Below are 21,009 nucleotides of genomic sequence, written 5' to 3' on the forward strand. Positions count from 1 at the left end.
ATTTTTCTTAGGCTACTGATTTGTCTTTCCTGGAGAAATGTCACTACAACCACGCTCTTAACGAACTGTATAGTCGTCCCAGGATGTCCTCAATGGAATTCGGTATCAAGCATTACGCCGGTCAGGTGTGGTACTCCGTAGATGGATTCTTGGACAAGAATAGAGATACGCTTAGGTCGGACGTCATGGATTTATTAGTTAGCAGTCAATTAACCGTAAGACAATCAAAGATTAAATCATTTAATTAAAGTAATCTTGATGTACTTATAATGTAAAATATTTAATTTTAGATGATATCTCGAATGTTCCAAGACCTCCGTAGTAATAACGAAGCCGCTAAAGTATCGAATCGAAGCGACGGTCGATTCGTCACTATGAAACCCAGGGCGCCAACTGTGGCTGCGAGGTTCCAAGACTCATTGACGCAATTATTGGAAACAATGTCTCGTTGCAATCCGTGGTTCGTCCGTTGTATCAAACCCAACAACGAGAAGGCCCCTTCCAAATTCGACATGCCCATCGTGTTGGAACAACTGAGATATACTGGCATGTTGGAGACCATTCGTATTCGTAAACAAGGATACCCCGTCAGGATGAAGTTTCAACCCTTCTCCGAGCGTTACCGTTGTCTGGGACCCGGTCGTCTACCCCGAGGGGCTCCACCCAAGGAAGTCTGTCGCGTTATTCTGGACAGGGTCGAAGAAGCGCGAGGAAATTACCAACTTGGCGCCAGCAAGGTGTTTCTACGAGAATCCTTGGAACAAACGCTGGAGACTGAACGAGTACGTGTCCTACGAGGCTCGGTTGTGACCATTCAAAGATACGTTCGAGGATATTTGGCCAAACGAAAGTACAGATCCATGAAACGTAGCGCCGTTACCATCCAGAAGACATATCGCGCTTATAGAGATCGGTAAGTGACTTAGAATTTTAAATGCGTACCTCTTTAACGATATAAGTCTAAACAAACGCCACGTGTTTTCAGCAACAAGTACAGGAAAGTTCGTAAAGGAGTTCTTCGAGCGCAAGCCACCTACCGGATGTTTAGGCAGAAAAGGGAGTATGAGAAGGTAAGGAACTTTGTTCCTTTTAATCAATACGCTCGCATAATTAGGCATAGTCATCGCGCGGGGGTTGCTGACTTCGGCTATAATTAGAAATGTCTCTTAATGGTAGTCTTAGTATTACACATGGTAGTCCTAGTATTATACGAAGGATCTTCTATTGAAGACACGTCGGCGAGATGCTAGGGAAATCGCCGACAACCGAAAGTGATCTTGAAATTGTTCGTTCTACATGACTAAACACATACCCGGGGTATCAGTATGAAGATTCTAAAGGGTGGTAGTTATAAATGAAAACCGGTGTGGAGGGCCTTTTATAGGGTGGGGGAAAGACCGCGAAACGGTAACACCGCAGCCGGACTCGGCAGGGGGTTCCTGTTGGCACCCTGAAGTGCATGCGCCACACTTTCGTGGAGAGATCTTTTTCCCAAAAGGAGGAAACATCTTTTTTCTCAGTTATTGAGATAGCCGTCGTTCATTTCGGGTGTGTTCTTTCGCTTCTAATGAGATGCTGACGCGACAATTTAGAATTAACGATAGTTTTCGCTAAGGCTTAGCGGCTAATGTTGGACCATGCTTTACTCGCTAAAGGGGTGAGCTTATTAGCGATTAATATTGGTAGTTGAACCCTGCTGGATATATTAGCGTGTTTCAGTTGATAATATAGTGTGTTTGTTGTGTGCTGTTCGTTGGGTGTTGTGTGGCTAAGTCTTAAGTCTGTACAAGATGCGGTGAATGCCTGTAATGCCTGGCTAATTTTGTTCTAGATAACCATGATTTATTTACATAGACGTAACATAAGTGTCTTAATTATTCTTGAGTTAAAACCCTCTTTAAGTTGCTTTATCAAAAAACTTGAGGAACGCGTTTTGCGTCTACCCTGTTTTTAAGATACACGAAACTAGATAGAAATTAATAAATAGTAACTATGTTTAACGGAAATTGAGGTCGTTCTCACGTCGAATTTAGGGAAAAAAGTGGTTAATCGACATTGTTTATGTTTCCATGTTTGTCGTCGTTAGATTAAGGCAATTTTGGCTCGCAAACAAGAAGCGGATCGCGTGGCCTTGGAGCGGGCCAAGGAACGAGCGGTCCGTGAGGAACAGGAACGAGTTTCTCGAGCCGTAGCGGGAGTCAATCATCTGGAGATTCCGGCAGAATTGGCATTTATTTTCAGCAAACTCGAAGGTGAGTGATTATTTACTTAGGGATATGTTTACCATTTGAATTTGGAATATTACAGCTAGAATTAGTTTCAAACTTTGAAACTTTATCATTTGTCAATGGCGCCATCCGATGATAGTGGCGGGAACTATATCCTATACATTTTTTTTGCGTCAGCGGGAATTTGAAGCATAAGCAAGGGTCTAGGCCAAATGTTTGACTAAAACATACACGTTATTAAGAGATAGGTATTCAAAGTATAAGTGGGGTGGCGGAGTGGTTAGCGCTTTCGCCTCGCAGCAAGAGGAGCCGGGTTCGATAGCAACTTGTGGCACTGGGTGAAAACTCGGAACTACTCCTTCTGCGTAGAGTTTGCAAGTTCTCTCCCCACTGGTTAAAGGGGTTTTCCCCCGAGTTCTTCGGTTTCCCCTTCCCATAAAAACTTGTCGAGGTTAACGGTAATAGTTAGCGTAGGGAGCTGTTGGCTCGCGTGGCATGAAGGGCTTGCCATCACCCTCCTACGCATTGTAACCCGGCCACCTGTTTAAGGCATTATAAGTCGCTAGATGACTTGGGCCTAAGGTGGTGCCTTGGCTATTAGCCTAGCTGATTATTGAATATGCACCTCCTAGTGGCTTCATCCTCAACTATGCATTTCTGAAAGAAATTTCGCGAAATGCATTATGAATGGGCGTTTTGTGTGGCATTTATCAACCCGGCCTGGCTGATCTACCGAGTAAGGTAATATTTTAGATGTAGAAATTTTTAGAAAGAAGATATCGCTACTGCCATATCATCGTTCGTTTTCTTCTCGCACGGATAATGCCGTAAACATGGGGCTCTATGCTAGACCTTTACTTATGGGGACTTTATAATAGGCTTATGATATATGTTAAGACTTTGAAAGTGATAGATGGCGCCACCGTATAATGATAGAGTTGACGGCTGAGTGTGCTGACTCGAAATTTCAGAATTTGTTTCGTGAACACAACTCCCGAACGCGCCTATTTAACTCTAGTGGTACCTAGGAGCAACAAACACAGCACCTCATTGTTAGGAGAACGCAACCCGTCAAAAGTCGTGGATTTTATCGCGTACAACTTTCACAGGTTAGACGCTTTAGCGCCTGCTGCCGTCGGAAGGGGAAAATTCGGAAATTGTCTTCCCCCCGCCCGTAAAACGTTCAGCGTAAAGGCTCGTCCAATTAAATTTGTACACAACTCTGCTTTAGCGCGTTTAAAGGCTAGCTGCGTTCTCCTTGTGTTTGTGGCTCCTAGGTGGTACTATTCCCAATTCAATGGTTTACTCTTTCTTAATTTAATTTCCATTTCCTCGTAACCTCTAGATTGGCAATGCAGCCAGAACGACCGAAACGTGATAAAATGCGTCGGTCAAGTGGCCAAACCACCCCCAAGGGTCCTGCAACGGCGACTACCGTCCGACGTCGACCAACACGGCTTTACCAAATTTACCAACGTCTACTTCAAAGCTCACATCTGGGCCATGAAAAGGGAACCTATCAAAACGCCCTTTTTGGCCAAAAACAGCGAGGCGGACTATCAAGAATCTTTGGCCATTTTCAAATTGGTTAGTTTGACCCTCATAAACTTAATCGGAACACTGGTGTAAATGGTTTTATTTACTTCTCGTAGATTCTGCGTTTTATGAACGACAACAACTTGTCCGGTAAGAAAGAACGAGCGTTGGGTGATTACATAGTCCAAAATGGGCTCCAGAACGAGGCCCTAAGAGACGAAATTCTTTGCCAATTGTGCAACCAAACGTGGAAGAACGAAAACACGGCCAATAATGAGCGAGGATGGCTGTTGATGGCCAATTGTCTCAGTTGTTTCGCGCCGTCTCCCATTCTCTACAAATACCAACTCAAGTAAGCTTGTTTAATTTATCTTTAAACAGGGTTGCCACACGTCAGGGAAATGTCGGGGAATTTGAAAATGGGCGTAAAAAATCAGGAAATTAAGAATTTGTAAAAAGTTGGGGAAAAGTCGGGGAATCCCCATCAAAGAACTGCCTAGGAGGTGGTATACTCTAGGAAGGGACATGTGGTCAGACATTTATCTAGAGGTGCTCCAATCGAATCAACAGCCTACTACACCGGTGGTCTCATCAGAATGCCCCACGCCAGGGTCCACAAGCCCGGACAGGTGACAAATCCAGCATGGGTAGTAGTGCCCTACTAGTGATGGTCTCACCCTCGACGTAAGCCACTCTAATAAGGGACATGTAGTGTTTGGTTTTTATTGATATTTCGGGAAACATGTTTGCCAGTTTGTTGACGTACAATAATTCGAGTCCCGCCGACGGTTTTAGAACTGGAACGTACTGAACTGAACTCCCATCAAAGACTTAGACGGGCAATTTTTGTCGGGGGGAAAACCACATAGCCGGATTTTATCTTGACACTTTTTGAAGGTAATTTTACTCTGAATCTATGACCGATTCTATGGTTATCATTTATTTCCGTGAAAGTTTTGCTAATTTTTTCAACATTGCAATAACCTTTTTTCTGAAGTATAAATCCATTTAAATTTATAACCTTCTGATAAAAGTAAACTAAAAGATAAACATTTCGGCCTTAAAATGGTCAGGAAAAATATCTTAAAAATGGCCAGGGAAAATATCTTATAAATGGCCAGGGAAAAAATATCTTATAAATGGCCATTGAACAAAATATCTTAAAAATGGCCATTGAACAAAATATCTTAAAAATGGCCATTGAACAAAATATCTTAAAAATGGCCATTGAACAAAATATCTTAAAAATGGCCATTGAACAAAATATCTTAAAAAATGCCCAGGGAAAGCAGGGAATAGTCAGGTAATTTGAAGCTGAAAATTTTGTGGCAACCCTGCTAAATTTAAGATAGTTTTCGTGGAGTTTTGACCATCAAGAATCTCTTCTACTTAGGTACGTTTCCGATTGCGCTTTGGATGGTTATAAGGGCTACACCCAAAATAAACTGCTGCAGAGTGAGAAGGTGCCACCGCAGAATGTCAGAACGTATCCTCCGTGTCTCTTGGAATGGAAATCCAATACCAGAAAGTCCAATATGGCCCTCGAAGCTCATTTTGCAGATGGTACGTGTTCTTTTTATCGTTCTGTTTAATTGGGGCCAAAAACCATTATTTTCCAATTAGTTACTAGCTCGCAGTAATCAGTTCTAAAAGACTATTCTGTATAAATGCTCCAATTCATAAATGGTTCGATAGGCATTCGTATTTTTGATAAAGAAAAAAAAGCTCCTTTACTACATAACTACGAGGACTCCATCAAAACGGGTAGTCTGCTTTTATCTCTGGAGATAACGTTAAGCTTCCAGTCGGATAGACACCGCTATTATTGTTATGAAAAGCTTTAACTACAATATCAATTCCGTAACTTCGCCTCTACGCCGGAACGTATTAAGTATTGTCTACGTTTGGTAATTTCAATAAACCCTAATCCAAACGTCTCCCTTAACAACCGTATCATGACGATGCCTTTTACCAAACACGTTTCTCAACGATAACAACTTATCCGAAAATTCTCTTACGTCGCGCGTGCCATAAAACTGAATTGGTCGCGGGCTCAATCGACCTTAGTCACTTAAATTATTCTTTTTCAGGTGGTAGCTTACCCGGTCCCGTCGAATCCTTCACTACCGGCGAGGAATTTACAGCCACCGTTCTCAAATCTCGCGGTATCGAGGACTTGTACGGATGGACAGTTGACCTCCAGGACGACGGCGACTCATTCGAACTGAACGGTTGCGATTACGTCTTAGATTTGATCGCCGAGACCGAGATCTCGCCGGCTTTTCCCGTTTGCAAAAGTTACTTCTTGGTGTCAGCCAACAAGGTCAACAAAGATTCTCCCAGAAAACATTCTTCTTGGACTGCTTCGTATGTTTGTCGTTTACTTTTCATATTATCTTAGTTTGAATTTTAGTTCTTAATAGTATTAGCGTAAGTAACATAATTTAAATAAATATGAGTTTCTATTGTAGTAAATTGATATCAAACCTTTTTACTATACTGGCACTCTTGGTAAGCTCCGGATTGAATTACCATCTGATCTGATTAGTATATTAGGGAATTCGATGGTCGACAGAAAAGTCAGGGAAATTTATGAGGGTTCAGAAAGTTTGCTCTAATGAATACAAATTTAAAATTCTTATTAAAGATTTGACTTTAATTCTTCTTTTATACGATAATATTGAACCAATTTAACTTAAATGACAATCATGAAATGAGTTACTCTGTAAATCTTACTTTTATTTTATCTTGCACCTGGAAAAATCAGGGAAATATCCGTAAGAAACCTGGAAATATCAGTGAAAACGGGTTGTCAATAGGTGTATGAATCCTGTATATTATAGTCCTTGATAGTACCATAAGTAACATAATTCAAATAAGTATGACATTTTTGTTACAATGCTAATTTTCTTACCAAACCTATTTTCAACACTGACTAGCAACCAAACGGAGTGAAAAATTATCTTCCTTGGTTGTAGTATATTTCGTCTTAGACAAATTGAGACACTAGGGGGCTCTGTACTGAATAAAATAATGATTGCGCAATAGTTCTAAAAATATGTCAAAGGAGAACTGTCACCACCCTAAAATTGGCTACAAACCATTTAAATGGATAGAGGACGTCCAAAAATGGTTATTCAAAGAATTTAATGTTAATATTTTCAGTATTTGATTTATTATAAGCAACCAAATTTCGTGTTTTACCCCCCCCCCCCAACTCGAGAATCTCAGAACCTACCTGCAGCGCCATCTCGTGAACTAAATATTATTTTCCCCGGTTTTATCGTTTTTCGATCGGAACTCCTTGGCTTGTTAACCTAGTTATATTCGTAGATTGTAGTTAATCGTGTTTTTAAAATGCCTAACACGCCACCCTTTCTCAAATTTTTGCCGCTACATTCTTTTGGCGCTGCACGTTGGTTCAACCGCGATTTCTGAAATTTTTGAAGCCGTTTGATGTAGGTTGCGGAAAAAGTAGCGTCACTTTTTAAATACTTTTCCAATAACTATAAAATTTCAGGGACATAATTATTAATATATTTTTATCTTTCTGTAAAAAAACCTAGTAAATTTTCGTTTTGGTGACAGTTCTCCTTTAAGTAATAATTTTGGACAATGGTCGTGCTTATTTTTTTGTTACTTATGGTAGTACTATATTTCTTTTTGGGCATATTTAGATGCTATGCACTCTGCGGTAAACTAAACTTTGAATGCGCAATAACAGGATGATAATTTTTGTAAATTATCATACTTATTATGTTATATACTGTATTAGGAATACTAATCGTCGTCTGAGAGCAAAATCCACGTAACAATGTACACAAATCTTAAGAAATTACGTGGATTTTGTATCACTTAAAGAAGTTTATCCTAAGTTAGTCCATAAGTGTATAATATTATTACATAAGTGTGACACTTCCTATTCTTCACATGCATGGCTTCGTTGCCGTTTTGAGACCGCTTGCTCCCGCGTCACACGTAGCCTTTGACAGCGCTTCGCTAGGGGGAGATTTTATTCTTGTGATGACGTCACTTTGTAAAATATTCCCCAAAGTGACAAACTTATGGAACCATATTATAGACTTATGGTTAGACCAAACATTTTTAATGAAAAAGATTTTAAGTTTTTTCGGGAGAAAATATCTAGTATTGACCCTTAAAATCAGCGTATCGTAACGGTTTTAGACAAAGTTTATAATTTAAAACGACGTAGCAATCTAGTAAATAAACAGGTGAAAAAAATCGCTGGTCAATATCCCCATCAAGGAAGAAGGGTGCCCCTTTTAAATCATGACGTCACGGTAGCCTCTATCAGCAGCCTAGGCTTAACTGCAGTTTATCTTTAAGACGTTACGCTCTAGTGATTCCGTAAAAAAAAACCACATTCCTCAAAGTCGCTCTTTGTGTTTAAAGCTAACCGAGGCTTAAGTTCTGCTTGAAAAGGTATCCGAGGGTATTTATTTTTAAACGTAGGCAGTTTCAATTGTTATACGATAACTAACGGGGAAAAATAATACCTTGGATTAATGTGTGGCGTTTCATCTCGTTCACTAGGCCGCATAATCCACACCGATTCAACACGTTCGAGATTGAAGTAGAAGAAGCTCTGCCAGCGCCCATTCGACATCGGCCACCTTCTCCGGTTCATCGCGTGCCGCCCCCGCCAAGGCACACTTCCAACCAGGTCCCAGCGCCCCTGCTGCCTCAGTCCAAACAGCCTCGAAGACGGGAAGAACGCGTTCCCATTGAGCACCACGTCAGTCACACCTCCGTCTTCGAATATCCCGATGAAGGAGATCGACGCATAACCCCGCAACAGAAACTCAAGAGTCGCTCTTTGGATCAGTTACTGGACGATCCCGTGGGGTCCATGGATTTGGGACTGTCTCGAAACAGCGCTCTCAATGGACGATATTTCGACCCCAGAGCCGGATCGTCGACGGATTTGGATTTGGACGACGGTCATTCGCGACGGGTGGAAGGTTCTTCCACCCGCGTCGTGGCCAGCTCCAGTCGGGCCAGGGGAGGCAGTGAAGGCGGTAATTCGTCCGTTACTGGTAGAGTCGCCTTATCCGAAACGAGCAAGTTGAATAAAAGGTATCTCAAACCGAAGGAAAGCCCGCCTAAGCCGCCCACTCGCAACAGCGACCCGCCCAAGTCTTTGGAAGTGCAGAGACCTTCTATTCCCCCACCACCAGTACCCTCGAGCCTCCCTTCGAGTCCTAACGCCGATCCTTGGCAAGAATTGGGCCTTTCCACGTCAGCATTAAACGGACGTTACTTCGTTAAAAGCGAAAGCAGCGGTAGGAAACTGTCCAAGAGTAGCGGTGATTTGGGTCATTCCAGAATGTCTTTGGACGAATCTTCGAACCATAACGGACACAGTTCTATCATGGAAGGACACAGGAAGTCTCGTCATCGTGAAATCCACATCGTCCCGCAAGAAGACGACATGAGTCGCAATAGTCCCTCGAGACCTTCTTCTCGTAACAGCAACGGCGGTATTGACTTTCCGGAATTCGACATTGGTGATTTGCGAGGTTTGGAGATCACCCGGGATGACATGGACAATAATTCTCGGTACGGTGGCAGGAGTAGCGCCATCGGAGGCAGCGCCACCGAGAGTTCCCGCTACGTCAAGTACAATTCCAAATCCGCCCAACCCAGGATTTATTCGCACTCAACCAAGGCGCACATCGACCGTTCCAGAGAGGTCGAATACTCCGGAGCGCGAAGTTCAGCCTTGTCCGACACTTCCGAAGCTCCTTCTTTGGCGTCTCACGTCAAGAATGTCAGAATACCGTCTCATACTTCGGATCTGGATCAGTACCTGGACGATCTTTTCAATCCAGTCTTGGACGGTGACTTGGACGAATTGAGTGACGCTCGTTCTTTAGCTACGGCCATCAAAGGACAGTCGCAAACTAAACTTTTGGAAAGAAGAAGAGGTACCGATGGCTCGGCCGAGTTGAGGTTAAAAATTGGCCCCATCACGCAGTCTCCTAAACCAGTTACTCAACAGAAACCAGCTTTTAAACCTCAAGCTGGCGTGTATCTACCTCCCGCGCCTACCGTCGGTAATGCTAATGGCGGTCTCATGAGTCCCAATACTGAATTTATGGCAAATGTTTTCGAGGATTTATTTGAAGACGAATTCCCGGATCTAACGGATCCGAATCGCCTCGGCAAGAAGCTCAAAGGTGGCGGCGATAAAGCCGAAATTATCAACAAAACCACAATTCGATTCGGTGCTGGTTCTACCTCTTCCGATTTGGACCAGTACTTGGACGATATCTTCAGACCGGTTTTGGTTGATGAAGATATATACGGATTGAGTAATCCTCAAGCTATGGCCTCCGCTTTGAAGGGTGGTGGGCAAATGGTGGTTGAAAGTCAACAAACGCCGGCTTCTATGACCCCTGGTTCAAATATCTCATTGGGTATGAATCCCAACGTTGGTTTTCCCATGTCACCACCCATGATTAACGTTAACCTGCCTGGTATGGGTGGTATAGGGGTTATGGGTGGTATGGGTGGTATGGGCGGTATTGGTGGGATGAATGGAATGGGTGGTTTAGGAGCCATGAACGCGATGAATGCCATGAACGCTATGAACGCAATGTCCGCTATGGGACCTCCTTCTATAAATACCAATATGTCAATGTTTAGTCTGGGAGGAAGTCCTCCTTCGACTATTCCTCAAAGTCCTCCAGCCAATCAGATGAATCAAGTACCATATCTGCCACTTTACAATGTCGCCGGTAAGTTTCATTTCTACCTTAGGCATTCGGCCATTAGTGGGCTCTCGGCATCTTTCTGAAATTCTATATCTTCTTAGGAATGACTGTACCTATGGTTGGTCCATCTCAATTAATTCAACAGCAGATGATGCAACAGCAGATGATGCAGGTATTTATCAAATGTTAATTTTCATTTGTGTCTAAGACACACGAAGTAAATTTTTGAAATATTTTTAGATGCATCAAAGAGCGTTCTTAGCGACTGCTGTCCAACAAAATTTACAAATTCAGCAACAACTACTTCAACAAAACGCCGCGTTGCAGAACCTTTTACAGAATGCCGTTCCAACCTCTCCTGAAGCCGTTAATGATAATTCGACGTTACTGACCGAAGCCCCTATGAATCCAGCCACCATGGCCGCTTTCCAGCCATCCATGCTACCAATGGGTGCCTCGTCTTTGCAACTGGCTTCGATGGTTACTCCCGGTGGTAGCAAGATGACACCGAATTCCCAACAGACCACGCCTTCGAGTCCCAGCAAGAACCGAAGCGGCTCCAATAGAGACGCCTTCGGCGACGTAATGTCCGAATTGAGGCATAAAGCCGGAGTCGAGGACTCGCCACCTCAAGCGTACGTGCCAAGATCTCAAGCGCCTCGTATGATGGGAATACCACCTCCACCGCCACCTCCGCCTCCTCCACCGCCTATGCCGGATGAGTATGGTCGTTATCCGGATGTCTACGGTCGTGCCAAGACTGTGAGGATTGGAAAATGGAGATGGCCACCACCGAGAGAGGACGGGGCACCCGGACCCATCCCCGGTCAACCTCAACAACCCCCGCAAATGGAACAACAAGGATATCAAACCAACCAAGTTGAAATTCGTTCTAAAAGAGTATCCGAATCGGCTTTGGATGACAGTCCCAAACATCAGCACCATCAACAAGCCCAATATTATCAACATTATCAACGGGACATGGTGGACTTTCCCGAAATTCCTAATATGAATCAAGTTGAACCTTTAACCAGCATGATGTCCAGCAAACGATTCAACAGCGAACCCAATTTACTTCAGGACGGACCCGATCACAGCCCTCCCAAGATGAAAAGCCAAAAGTCGCAGGAATCCCTTTTGTCCGAACCTCCCAGGGCCACTAAAAGTCCCAAAAAAGACGTTGTACGGGCCTTCGAAGGCGCCTTGAATAAACCAGGACCCGGTAGTGTTGGAAAACTTCGCATCAGCTCCGAAATGAGGAGCAAATTGGAACAATTAACCCTGGATCACAGCGTCCGGTCGACTCGGAAAGACACCAGAGCTCCCGTTTACCCTTTCCCCAAGAACAAGGATGAAGAATCTCCCCAGCCTAGAAGATCCGAATCGGAGCCACCAGCCGACCCCGTTAAGAAACTGGAAGAAAACAGGAAGAACATCTTGGAGGCCAAACTGAAGGGTACCTTCGGAAGAGGCGACAGCATGGACGCGGCCCCTCGAGGACGAGCTGATAGGCATTTCGAAATGGGTTACGATCAGGGCTACCCAGATCGACCACCAAATAATCACGACCAAGGGTTCGTCTATCCACCCGAGAGGAAGGAAGAAGTCCCGGACTTTTCTGTGGAGAATTTGGTCAAGAGTCAAGTGGAGCGTATGGAACGGGCTAGTCGGGAAATGCGAGAAAGGAGGGAGGAATTGGGACATCCTTTGGCCCAACCCACCAGTAAGGGTATCCCAAGTACGATACAAGCGGAATATGGCATGTCTCAGTCTTCCAGACAGTATAGCCAACTACCGTTGCAGTTTGATCAACAGTCGTCACAGGTAAGTTTGTGTTGAACTTTTCATTTTAGCTTTTTTGATTGCTAGAATTAGGAAAAAGGAAAAAAAAACCTAATTTTAATTCTAAAATTAAGCGTACCTACAATTAGATTTAAATTTACTTCCCGCCAACAATATTAATTTCCTCCGAATAGTTCCGTGGCTAACTTATGTAATTTTGTTGCAATGTGGAAGTCAAATTAACGCTCTGCTTAACCTTTTACGAAACTAATATTACGCAGGCTTCCAGAAGCGTGGTCTACGAGGAAAGCTTGGCTTCTTCTCGTAGCGCTTACACCAACGGGGGCATGTTACCGCAGTCCATGTACACTCACAACGCCACGTCACCCACTCGCAAGAAGGGTCACCCCAACATGCCACCGCCTCCACCGCCACCAGTGGGGCCTCAAGACCACAACAACCATCACCACCACCACCACCATCATCACCACGCACCGTCAGTGGCGGCCTCGAGCGGCTATTACGCCCCTAGTTCTCCGGTTATGGCCAGGAGAAGTCAACCTCCTCAACCCATAGAACCGTTCAGAGCTAATCAGAAAAGAATTTCTACAAATGATACCATAGAATGTGAGTTGGAGGTTTTGCTTTCTTATAGTAACCCAATTTCTTTACTTTGGAAATCTTATCGTTGTTAAATCTGATAAAATATTTCGATAGAAATGAAAACGCTATTTTTGGGTATATAATTTACCTTTTATTTTTTTGAAAAGAGTAAAAATGTAAGGAAAAATTAAGAAACATTAATAGCCCTTTATTAGCGTCGTATTATTTCGGAAAAGGTGTTGATTTATAATTTCACTTCTTTTCCTCTCCAATTTTATTACGGAAAAATATTAAAACTTCGGAACACGTTTTCGTACAAATGTTTTCGTCACACTTGACTGGCGTTGGTAGTCCCTCCTACGGTTGATTCTTTAAATTAAATAGTTTTTCTTTTTGTCCAAAATAATAACGAAACAAAAAAAAATGTTAGCTTTTGGAGGGTCACTGACATAGTCGAAATTAGAAAAACGGAAATAAAAATGTTCATTTCGTATCTCGCCGTTAGTCGAAGACAGTTCGGAGTTTCTGAAGCCCGTGGACTCGGCTCCACCTCCTGGTTTGGATATCGCCAACCAGAGGTCACCTTCGGATAATATCAAAACGACCTTGTACGGACCCAACAGCGCCCCGTATCTGACTTATTCCAAAGTACCTTGGCAACTTCGAGTTAGAAAGGAAGTTTTCACGCCGACGGAGAAGTTGGACAATCCCCTGGTACTTCATTTGATCTTCTGTCAAATCGCCCAGGATGTAGCTGCCCCTGCTTGTATCAGGCTCAATAGGGAAGAGAAACGCAAGTTAACCCAACAAATGGGTAAGTTAGGACTTGATACTTGATTACTTCTTTGAAGGCTTAACGCGTGTTTGACTAACGATGAACAATATTTTAAATTTTTGCCTAGAAACGTACGGTGTCACAGTTGCCAATGTCAATTCTAGTCAGCATAAATTGGCCGCGAAACGTAATCTAGTAGATATGGCTAAAGAATTTCCTACTTACTTCTGTCGACTGTTCCCAGTTTCGGTGAGTAACAAAAATAATTTTATACATATTTCACTTAGGCTTAGGGAGAGATCTTGCCTAACTCTAACGGATTTTGGCGAAGAGAAGTGTAATATTAACTTTTCAAGCTATTGGTTAAGATAAGTGTAGTACTTGGTTTAAAATAAGTGCAGTATTAATTTAACTGACTTGATTTAAAATAAGTGTAGTATTAATTTGACTGGGTTTAAAATAAGTGTAGTATTAATTTGACTGGGTTTAAAATAAGTGTAGTATTAATTGAATTGACTGGGTTTTAAATAAGTGCAGTATTAATTGAATTGACTGGGTTTTAAATAAGTGCAGTATTAATTTAACTGACTTGGTTTAAAATAAGTGTAGTATTAATTTAACTGACTTGGTTTAAAATAAGTGTAGTAGTAATTTAGCTGACTTGGTTTAAAATAAGTGTAGTATTAATTTAACTGACTTGGTTTAAAATAAGTGTAGTATTAATTTAACTGACTTGGTTTAAAATAAGTGTAGTATTAATTTAACTGACTTGGTTTAAAATAAGTGTAGTATTAAGTTAACTGACTTGGTTTAAACAAAGTGCATTAATTTCGCAGACTATGGCTAATAAAAAAGTGTAGTGTTTATTTTGCAGACTTTGGCTTAGAAAAATTCCATAAGGTTACTAGTACACTTTTATTTAAATCCAAAGTGTAGTATTAGCATAACGGACGATCGGCTATGGTCGAAGTGTAGTATTAGCGTAACGGACGTTTGGCTATGGTCGAAGTGTAGTATTAGCATAACGGACGATCGGCTATGGTCGAAGTGTAGTATTAGCGTAACGGACGATTGGCTATGGTCGAAGTGTAGTATTAGCTTAACGGACGTTTGGCTATGGTCGAAGTGTAGTATTAGCATAACGGACGTTTGGCTATGGTCGAAGTGTAGTATTAGCATAACGGACGTTTGGCTATGGTCGAAGTGTAGTATTAGCATAACGGACGTTTGGCTATGGTCGAAGGGTAGTATTAGCATAACGGACGTTTGGCTATGGTCGGAGTGTAGTATTAGCATAACGGACGTTTGGCTATGGTCGAAGGGTAGTATTAGCATAACGGACGTTTGGCTATGGTCGAAGGGTAGTATTAGCATAACGGACGTTTGGCTATGGTCGAAGTGTAGTATTAGCTTAACGGACGTTTGGCTATGGTCGAAGTGTAGTATTAGCTTAACGGACGTTTGGCTATGGTCGAAGTGTAGTATTAGCTTAATGGACGTTTGGCTATGGTCGAAGTGTAGTATTAGCATAACGGACGTTTGGCTATGGTCGAAGTGTAGTATTAGCATAACGGACGTTTGGCTATGGTCGAAGTGTAGTATTAGCATAACGGACGTTTGGCTATGGTCGAAGTGTAGTATTAGCATAACGGACGTTTGGCTATGGTCGAAGTGTAGTATTAGCATAACGGACGTTTGGCTATGGTCGAAGTGTAGTATTAGCATAACGGACGTTTGGCTATGGTCGAAGTGTAGTATTAGCATAACGGACGTTTGGCTATGGTCGAAGTGTAGTATTAGCATAACGGACGTTTGGCTATGGTCGAAGTGTAGTATTAGCATAACGGACGTTTGGCTATGGTCGAAGTGTAGTATTAGCATAACGGACGTTTGGCTATGGTCGAAGTGTAGTATTAACTTATCGGGCGTTCAGCTATGATTGAAGTGTAGTATTAACTTATCGGTCGTTCAGCTATGATTAGTGTAGTATTAACTTATCGGGGCGTTCAGCTACGATTAAAGTGTAGTATTATCTTACGGTCGTTTTGGTAATATCCAAATGTAGTACTCACTTGACTAATTAAGATCCTAGTGTCTTAGCTTACATGATGATCAGTTCATATTATGGAAAAGATCAGGGTATCTGTGTTAATACCTCCTCGTATTGAAATGTCTTATTCTTTACCAAGGGTGGTCGCAATTTACCGAACGTTCAGCTACTTGGCGTCAGTCACAACGGCGTCCGATTGGTGCGTCGAGAACGCGACGCCATCTGCGATTACTTGCGAGTCCTCGACACGCTAAGCTTCGAGGACATCGCGGAAGTGGCCGTCCCGCGAACCAGCACTTTGCAAATACTCTTGAGAAACGGTGGCTGGATGACTTTGTACTCTCCCAAAGCCGACCAAATCAGGAACATGATTGAGCAATTCAGCGTTGATTCGGCTCAAGGCGGACACGAATACGTCAGAGCCGTCGCCGATTACGTCACTCGAGAATCCACCTTACTCAGTTTCCGGAAGGGTGACGTCATTCAAGTTGTTAACAACAGGAATATGCATTTGGACAAAGGTAAAGAGTCACTTTTAGCATTTCCATACTAACGCTATCACCAGCAGGGCCGTCTTTACCTAATTGGAGGCCCCTGGGCAAAGCTATGGGTGACCCCTGTAACTCCACCCAAATTTCTAACCTCCAGTGCGAAGTCCATCGACGCTCTAATCTACAACTATCGCTTCAAATAGTTTCACTTGTCCTACTAAAGGTTACTAATGAAGAAGCTTATTCTGAATGTAAAAATACCAACAACCAAAAGTCTTTATTCGTTTTAGATTTACCCTGTCTATAGACGCGACTAAATACGAAGTTTAGGACTTTCGAGCAATGTTAAAAATATTTTTTTTATTAAAATTTCTTTTGGGTTTCACAATTTGAAAAATGAGGCCCTCCAGAATCTTGGGGCCCTAGGGCAGTGCCCTTTTTGCCCAATGGGAAAGACGGAACTGATCACCAGAATAACGGATGAATTTAATTAAATCGCTCTGTTCGTAGAGATTTCTTTACTTTCGCGGGGTGGTGTTGGTCTCTTGTCACTTGGTATAGTTTTATTATAGTTTGATTGGCCCAGAGGGGACGGCAGAGGATGACGACTATAGGGGTGACCCCTCAATAAACAAAAAATATTTCACGCGCTGTTGATAATGAAATGCACATAGGCGTGGTTTACTGGATTTTATCTCAGGCTGCGAAAAGTCACTGTGACGCTTTCTATCTGTCCAGAGTGAAGCGTTGTATCCAAAAGAGGTTTTATTTTCACGTGGTTCTCGTGCCGTCATTCTGTGGTGACCATCTGAAACACATTAACGCGAGGAAACTTCGTCAAAAATTGAAAAGAACTTTGATAGAAATTGGCCTTTTGAAAAAAAGTCTTATTAACTATGACCGTAATAATAAGGAAAATTATTTAAATGCTACCATTTCTGAAACGTAAGTTCTTTATTAATTTTTATTAAATTATTCTAATAATCTTAAATAATTCAAATGAGGGTAATTTATGTATTTTGAACAAAAATATTAACTATGACCGTAATATTAAGGTAAATTATTTAAATGCTACCATTTCTGAAACGTAAGTTCTTTATTAATTTTAATTACATAATTCTATTCGTCTTAAATAATTTCAACGAGGGTAATTTATGTATTTTTACAAATTTTATTAACTATGACCGTAATAATAAGGAAAATTATTTAAATGCTACCATTTCTGAAACGTAAGTTCTTTATTAATTTTTATTAAATTATTCTAATAATCTTAAATAGTTCAAACGAGGGTAATTTATGTATTTTGAAAAAACTTATTAACTATGACCGTAATAATAAGGAAAATTATTTAAATGCTACCATTTCTGAAACTTAAGTTCTTTATTAATTTTAATTACATAATTCTAATCGTCTTAAATAATTCAAACGAGGGTAATTTATATCTAAACCTATAATTTTGTTTCTAAAGAGTAACTTTTATTATTGATGTGGGTTTAATTTGGATTAAATATATCAAAAGAAAATTTAAAAATATTTCGTTAAGGGGGAAGAACGACCTTCCTCTAGTGCTTAAAATAATTTTGATAATTCTAATATTAATAGTTAACGAGATATAAGGTCCTAACTAAAGGGTATTTTGGGCGCTTGCCCAACTTGTTTAGCTCCGGGGGTCCGAATTAAAACGTAATAACTTCATTACTTTTAAATTTAAAATTGTAAAAATTATTTTAGGCACTAAACAAGAAGCTGTTTTACTCTGAAATATTAATTTTATAAGTTAAAATACAAAATTAAATGAGTTCAGCTTAAAATAGCGCGAAAGTAGACAATGGCCACTGTAGTCTTCCCGAATTCATTTTTGTTGAAAAATGTATATAGTAATATTACGAAAATTGATGTATGTATGATTGCCATTGGAGTTATATTTCATCAGTTATTCCCTAATTAACGTTGTTTCAATCCTAAAACGGGAGTAACCGGAAATTTAGCTGGGCTGGTCTAATGTATTTACAATGGGTCATATCCGCTAGCGATAACAATGCACTTCTGATCACTCTCTCTTGGTAATAAAATTTAAACCCTATTTATGATCGTAATATGCAATCATGTCCGCTGTACGCGGAATAAACTGGGTGTAACAGTTGTTTATTACGTGTGGTACTCTTCCGGCTGGACATATGGAACCCAAAGTACCCATAAGGTCCCAAACTCGATTTCGACTTTTTAGCCGGTAGGTTTTTTTAAAGGGAAAAATATGAAGTAATATTTAAAAGGTATAGTCTAGCCATAGATCCGCGTATCAACAGCTGTTGCGGTGATTCCGCCAGATGGCGGTCGTGGTGTCTTTGTTGGGAGATTTAAAAAATAGAGACAAATATTAGTTTGCCACGCGCCGATGATTTTTTCAGCGTTTTCCATTCTTTTCTTCGGAGTCATCGAAGGGTATCCACTCTTTGCGCCAAACAACGAAAGGTCTTCTTTTCAAGAATATTTCTGCCCTCAACTGCGCAACAGGTCGCCCTGTAAAAAGAACCTCTATTACGCACGACCTTGAGTTCTCTCTCGTATAGGAAAAACTCCTTTTTAAGAAAATTTTATAGAAGCATTTTATAGAAATTTTTATCTAATTTCGTAAGAATATGCAGATTTAAATCCATATTTAACTAATGTTCAGTTGCCCTTGAGTTGTCCCAAAATGAGTTTACGAGGGTGATGTTTGCAGTTCAAACTTTATTTGAAAAGGTAAATCGGAAAATTGCCACCCAATCGCTTTTAAATTAAAAAAAAATTTACCTTTTCTCAGAGTTCAACTCTCTCTAAAGCAATCGTACTGCTCGAAAGAGTAGGTTACGAAGGGTTCAATTCAATTAAGCAATTAAAAGTCGAAACGGTGTGGAGGAAAATATCTTACTGATAACAGAAGTGTATAGTAAATATCTTAGGTGAGAAGTTATTCGCTTGAAACCTGAAACCTGTACTTCCCAAGCTCTCGCCGATGGTCCAAAATTGTTCTCCCCGATTTTTTTCAAACTCGGGGTTTAAGTAGACCTTCGTGTATCTTGAAAGCTTCTAAAGGGAAAGTTTCAATGGCCATTCGTTTTGCCATAGCAACCAAAAATGTTTTTAAAACTCAAGTTTCAACTTTCTATACGTAAAATAGCATGGGAAAATCACGGTTTATAAGGGTCCATCCTCTGCCAAAATTGGGTAAAATCAATAACCCAATTGTTGTGGCAAAATTTTAATTTTTTAAAAATGACAAAACCGTGATTTTTCCCCCCTGCTATTAGAGAGTTTGAACTTGAGTTGTTGTGAAAAATATTTTTGGTTGTCATGGCAAAACGGATGACCATTGAAACTTTGTTAGTGCGAGGCGAAATTTATCATATAGTGAGCTTCTAAAACTTCTACATCGGAAAACTGATTTGATTGATTGATTGATTAGGACATATTCTTACACGGTGTAATTCTAACATTTAACATGGTTAGGAAAAGTAATTCACGCGGTACATCTTGAGCCGTTATACAACATACACTTTCGAGACTTGTCGGAAAATTCTCGCCCATACAATGGCGTCTGCGTCGAGTTTGCAAAGGTACATGTTTCATGGTATAGATGATATTTCTCTCGTAAGAGATCTATCCTACACTTTGGCTGATTGATTGGTTATATAGTCCCTGATAAACATTTAAATGATTTCGAAAATCCTAACCTTCGGCTTCTATAAATCTACCCATATACGCCAAATATTGAAAATACAATTAAAGGTAGCGCAATTGTCCTTTAAATAAAAGATCATTCATAGCCGATTATAGAGTTTCTGCGGCTGCGACTGGAAGTATAACTGGTTTGTCTATGGTTTGTCTTTATACTGCCAAAGTTGAGAATTTTCTACGCATAGATCTGGCACCATTTTTCAACAGGGGGGCAAGACACAGAGGGGTTTATTTAAGCGCCTATTGATCGGAAAGCCTAGTTATATTTTCGAAGAACATGAATTACTTTGCATAATCCAACTAAAACCATTTTGAATTTCGCCAGGTTGGTTGTTCGGGGTTTTGGACTCTGGTGAGAGTGGCATTTTCCCCTGCGAGTACGTGTCTCCTCTGGGCAGACATCCCGAACCGGAATCTAAGAGCCACAACACAACCGTCGAGACTGTCTCGTCGGAACGCGTCACGTCCTCCGTCCAACAGCAGGCGCAAGTACTTAGTCAACAACAATCTAAACACGCTCACAATACGAGCCAACAGTCGCGAGAAACACCACCGGTTGGCCACGTTGTCGTCAATAGAGAATCCGAACAGAATGGACATCACGCGGCGGACAGTAGTAACGCGGCTCCTCTGTGGGTCGAAAGCAAGATCGAACACTCCGGTCCGGAAGACGGCAAAAGCGAAATAAGTCAAATGACGCAAATGAACGATGGAAAATACTCGTTGCTCCAATTCGCCTTATTCAACTTCCGGGAAAGTCTGGACAAGTACGAGATGTTGCGAACCAGAGACGGTTCCATCAGGGGTTCCATAAAGATGATCGAAACGCTCAAGTCGCAAAAGAAGAAAGGCAAGAAAGGAAAGGACTCTGACTGGACGTGGAAGGAGCTGTCCGATCTGGTCAAGTACACCAAGTCGCCCATTCAAGCTTCGTTGCTCAAATTCGACCTGGCGGAACTTAATAAGTTAGCGCTGGAATGCTTCATTGGTAAGTACTTCAATTTCCATCGATGTTAAGACCATGTCCCCAGGCCCGTAGCCAGGATTTTTCAGATGAAGGGGCACTAAAATTGCTAAGGGGCACCCTTGA

The 21,009-nt window shown here is 41.4% G+C and overlaps 1 protein-coding gene across 1 annotated transcript in view; it reads left to right on the forward strand.

Annotated features, from left to right (window-relative positions):
• The window catches only part of Myo10A (unconventional myosin 10A), a 59,900-nt gene that overhangs the window by 33,127 nt on the left and 5,764 nt on the right, over positions 1-21,009 (forward strand). The window contains exons 12-27 of the mRNA XM_090175114.1: positions 12-215; positions 291-913; positions 986-1,070; positions 2,087-2,252; positions 3,574-3,815; positions 3,881-4,116; positions 5,158-5,327; positions 5,855-6,131; positions 8,319-10,525; positions 10,603-10,673; positions 10,742-12,325; positions 12,565-12,910; positions 13,392-13,700; positions 13,789-13,910; positions 15,851-16,232; positions 20,245-20,907. Coding sequence (XP_090031240.1) covers positions 12-215; positions 291-913; positions 986-1,070; positions 2,087-2,252; positions 3,574-3,815; positions 3,881-4,116; positions 5,158-5,327; positions 5,855-6,131; positions 8,319-10,525; positions 10,603-10,673; positions 10,742-12,325; positions 12,565-12,910; positions 13,392-13,700; positions 13,789-13,910; positions 15,851-16,232; positions 20,245-20,907 — 7,687 coding nt within the window. The remainder of the gene's footprint in view (positions 1-11; positions 216-290; positions 914-985; positions 1,071-2,086; positions 2,253-3,573; positions 3,816-3,880; positions 4,117-5,157; positions 5,328-5,854; positions 6,132-8,318; positions 10,526-10,602; positions 10,674-10,741; positions 12,326-12,564; positions 12,911-13,391; positions 13,701-13,788; positions 13,911-15,850; positions 16,233-20,244; positions 20,908-21,009) is intronic.

This window comes from Leiobunum rupestre, chromosome 1, assembly GCF_980474605.1.
Source record: "Leiobunum rupestre chromosome 1, qqLeiRupe1.1.hap1, whole genome shotgun sequence".
NCBI lineage: Eukaryota > Metazoa > Arthropoda > Arachnida > Opiliones > Sclerosomatidae > Leiobunum > Leiobunum rupestre.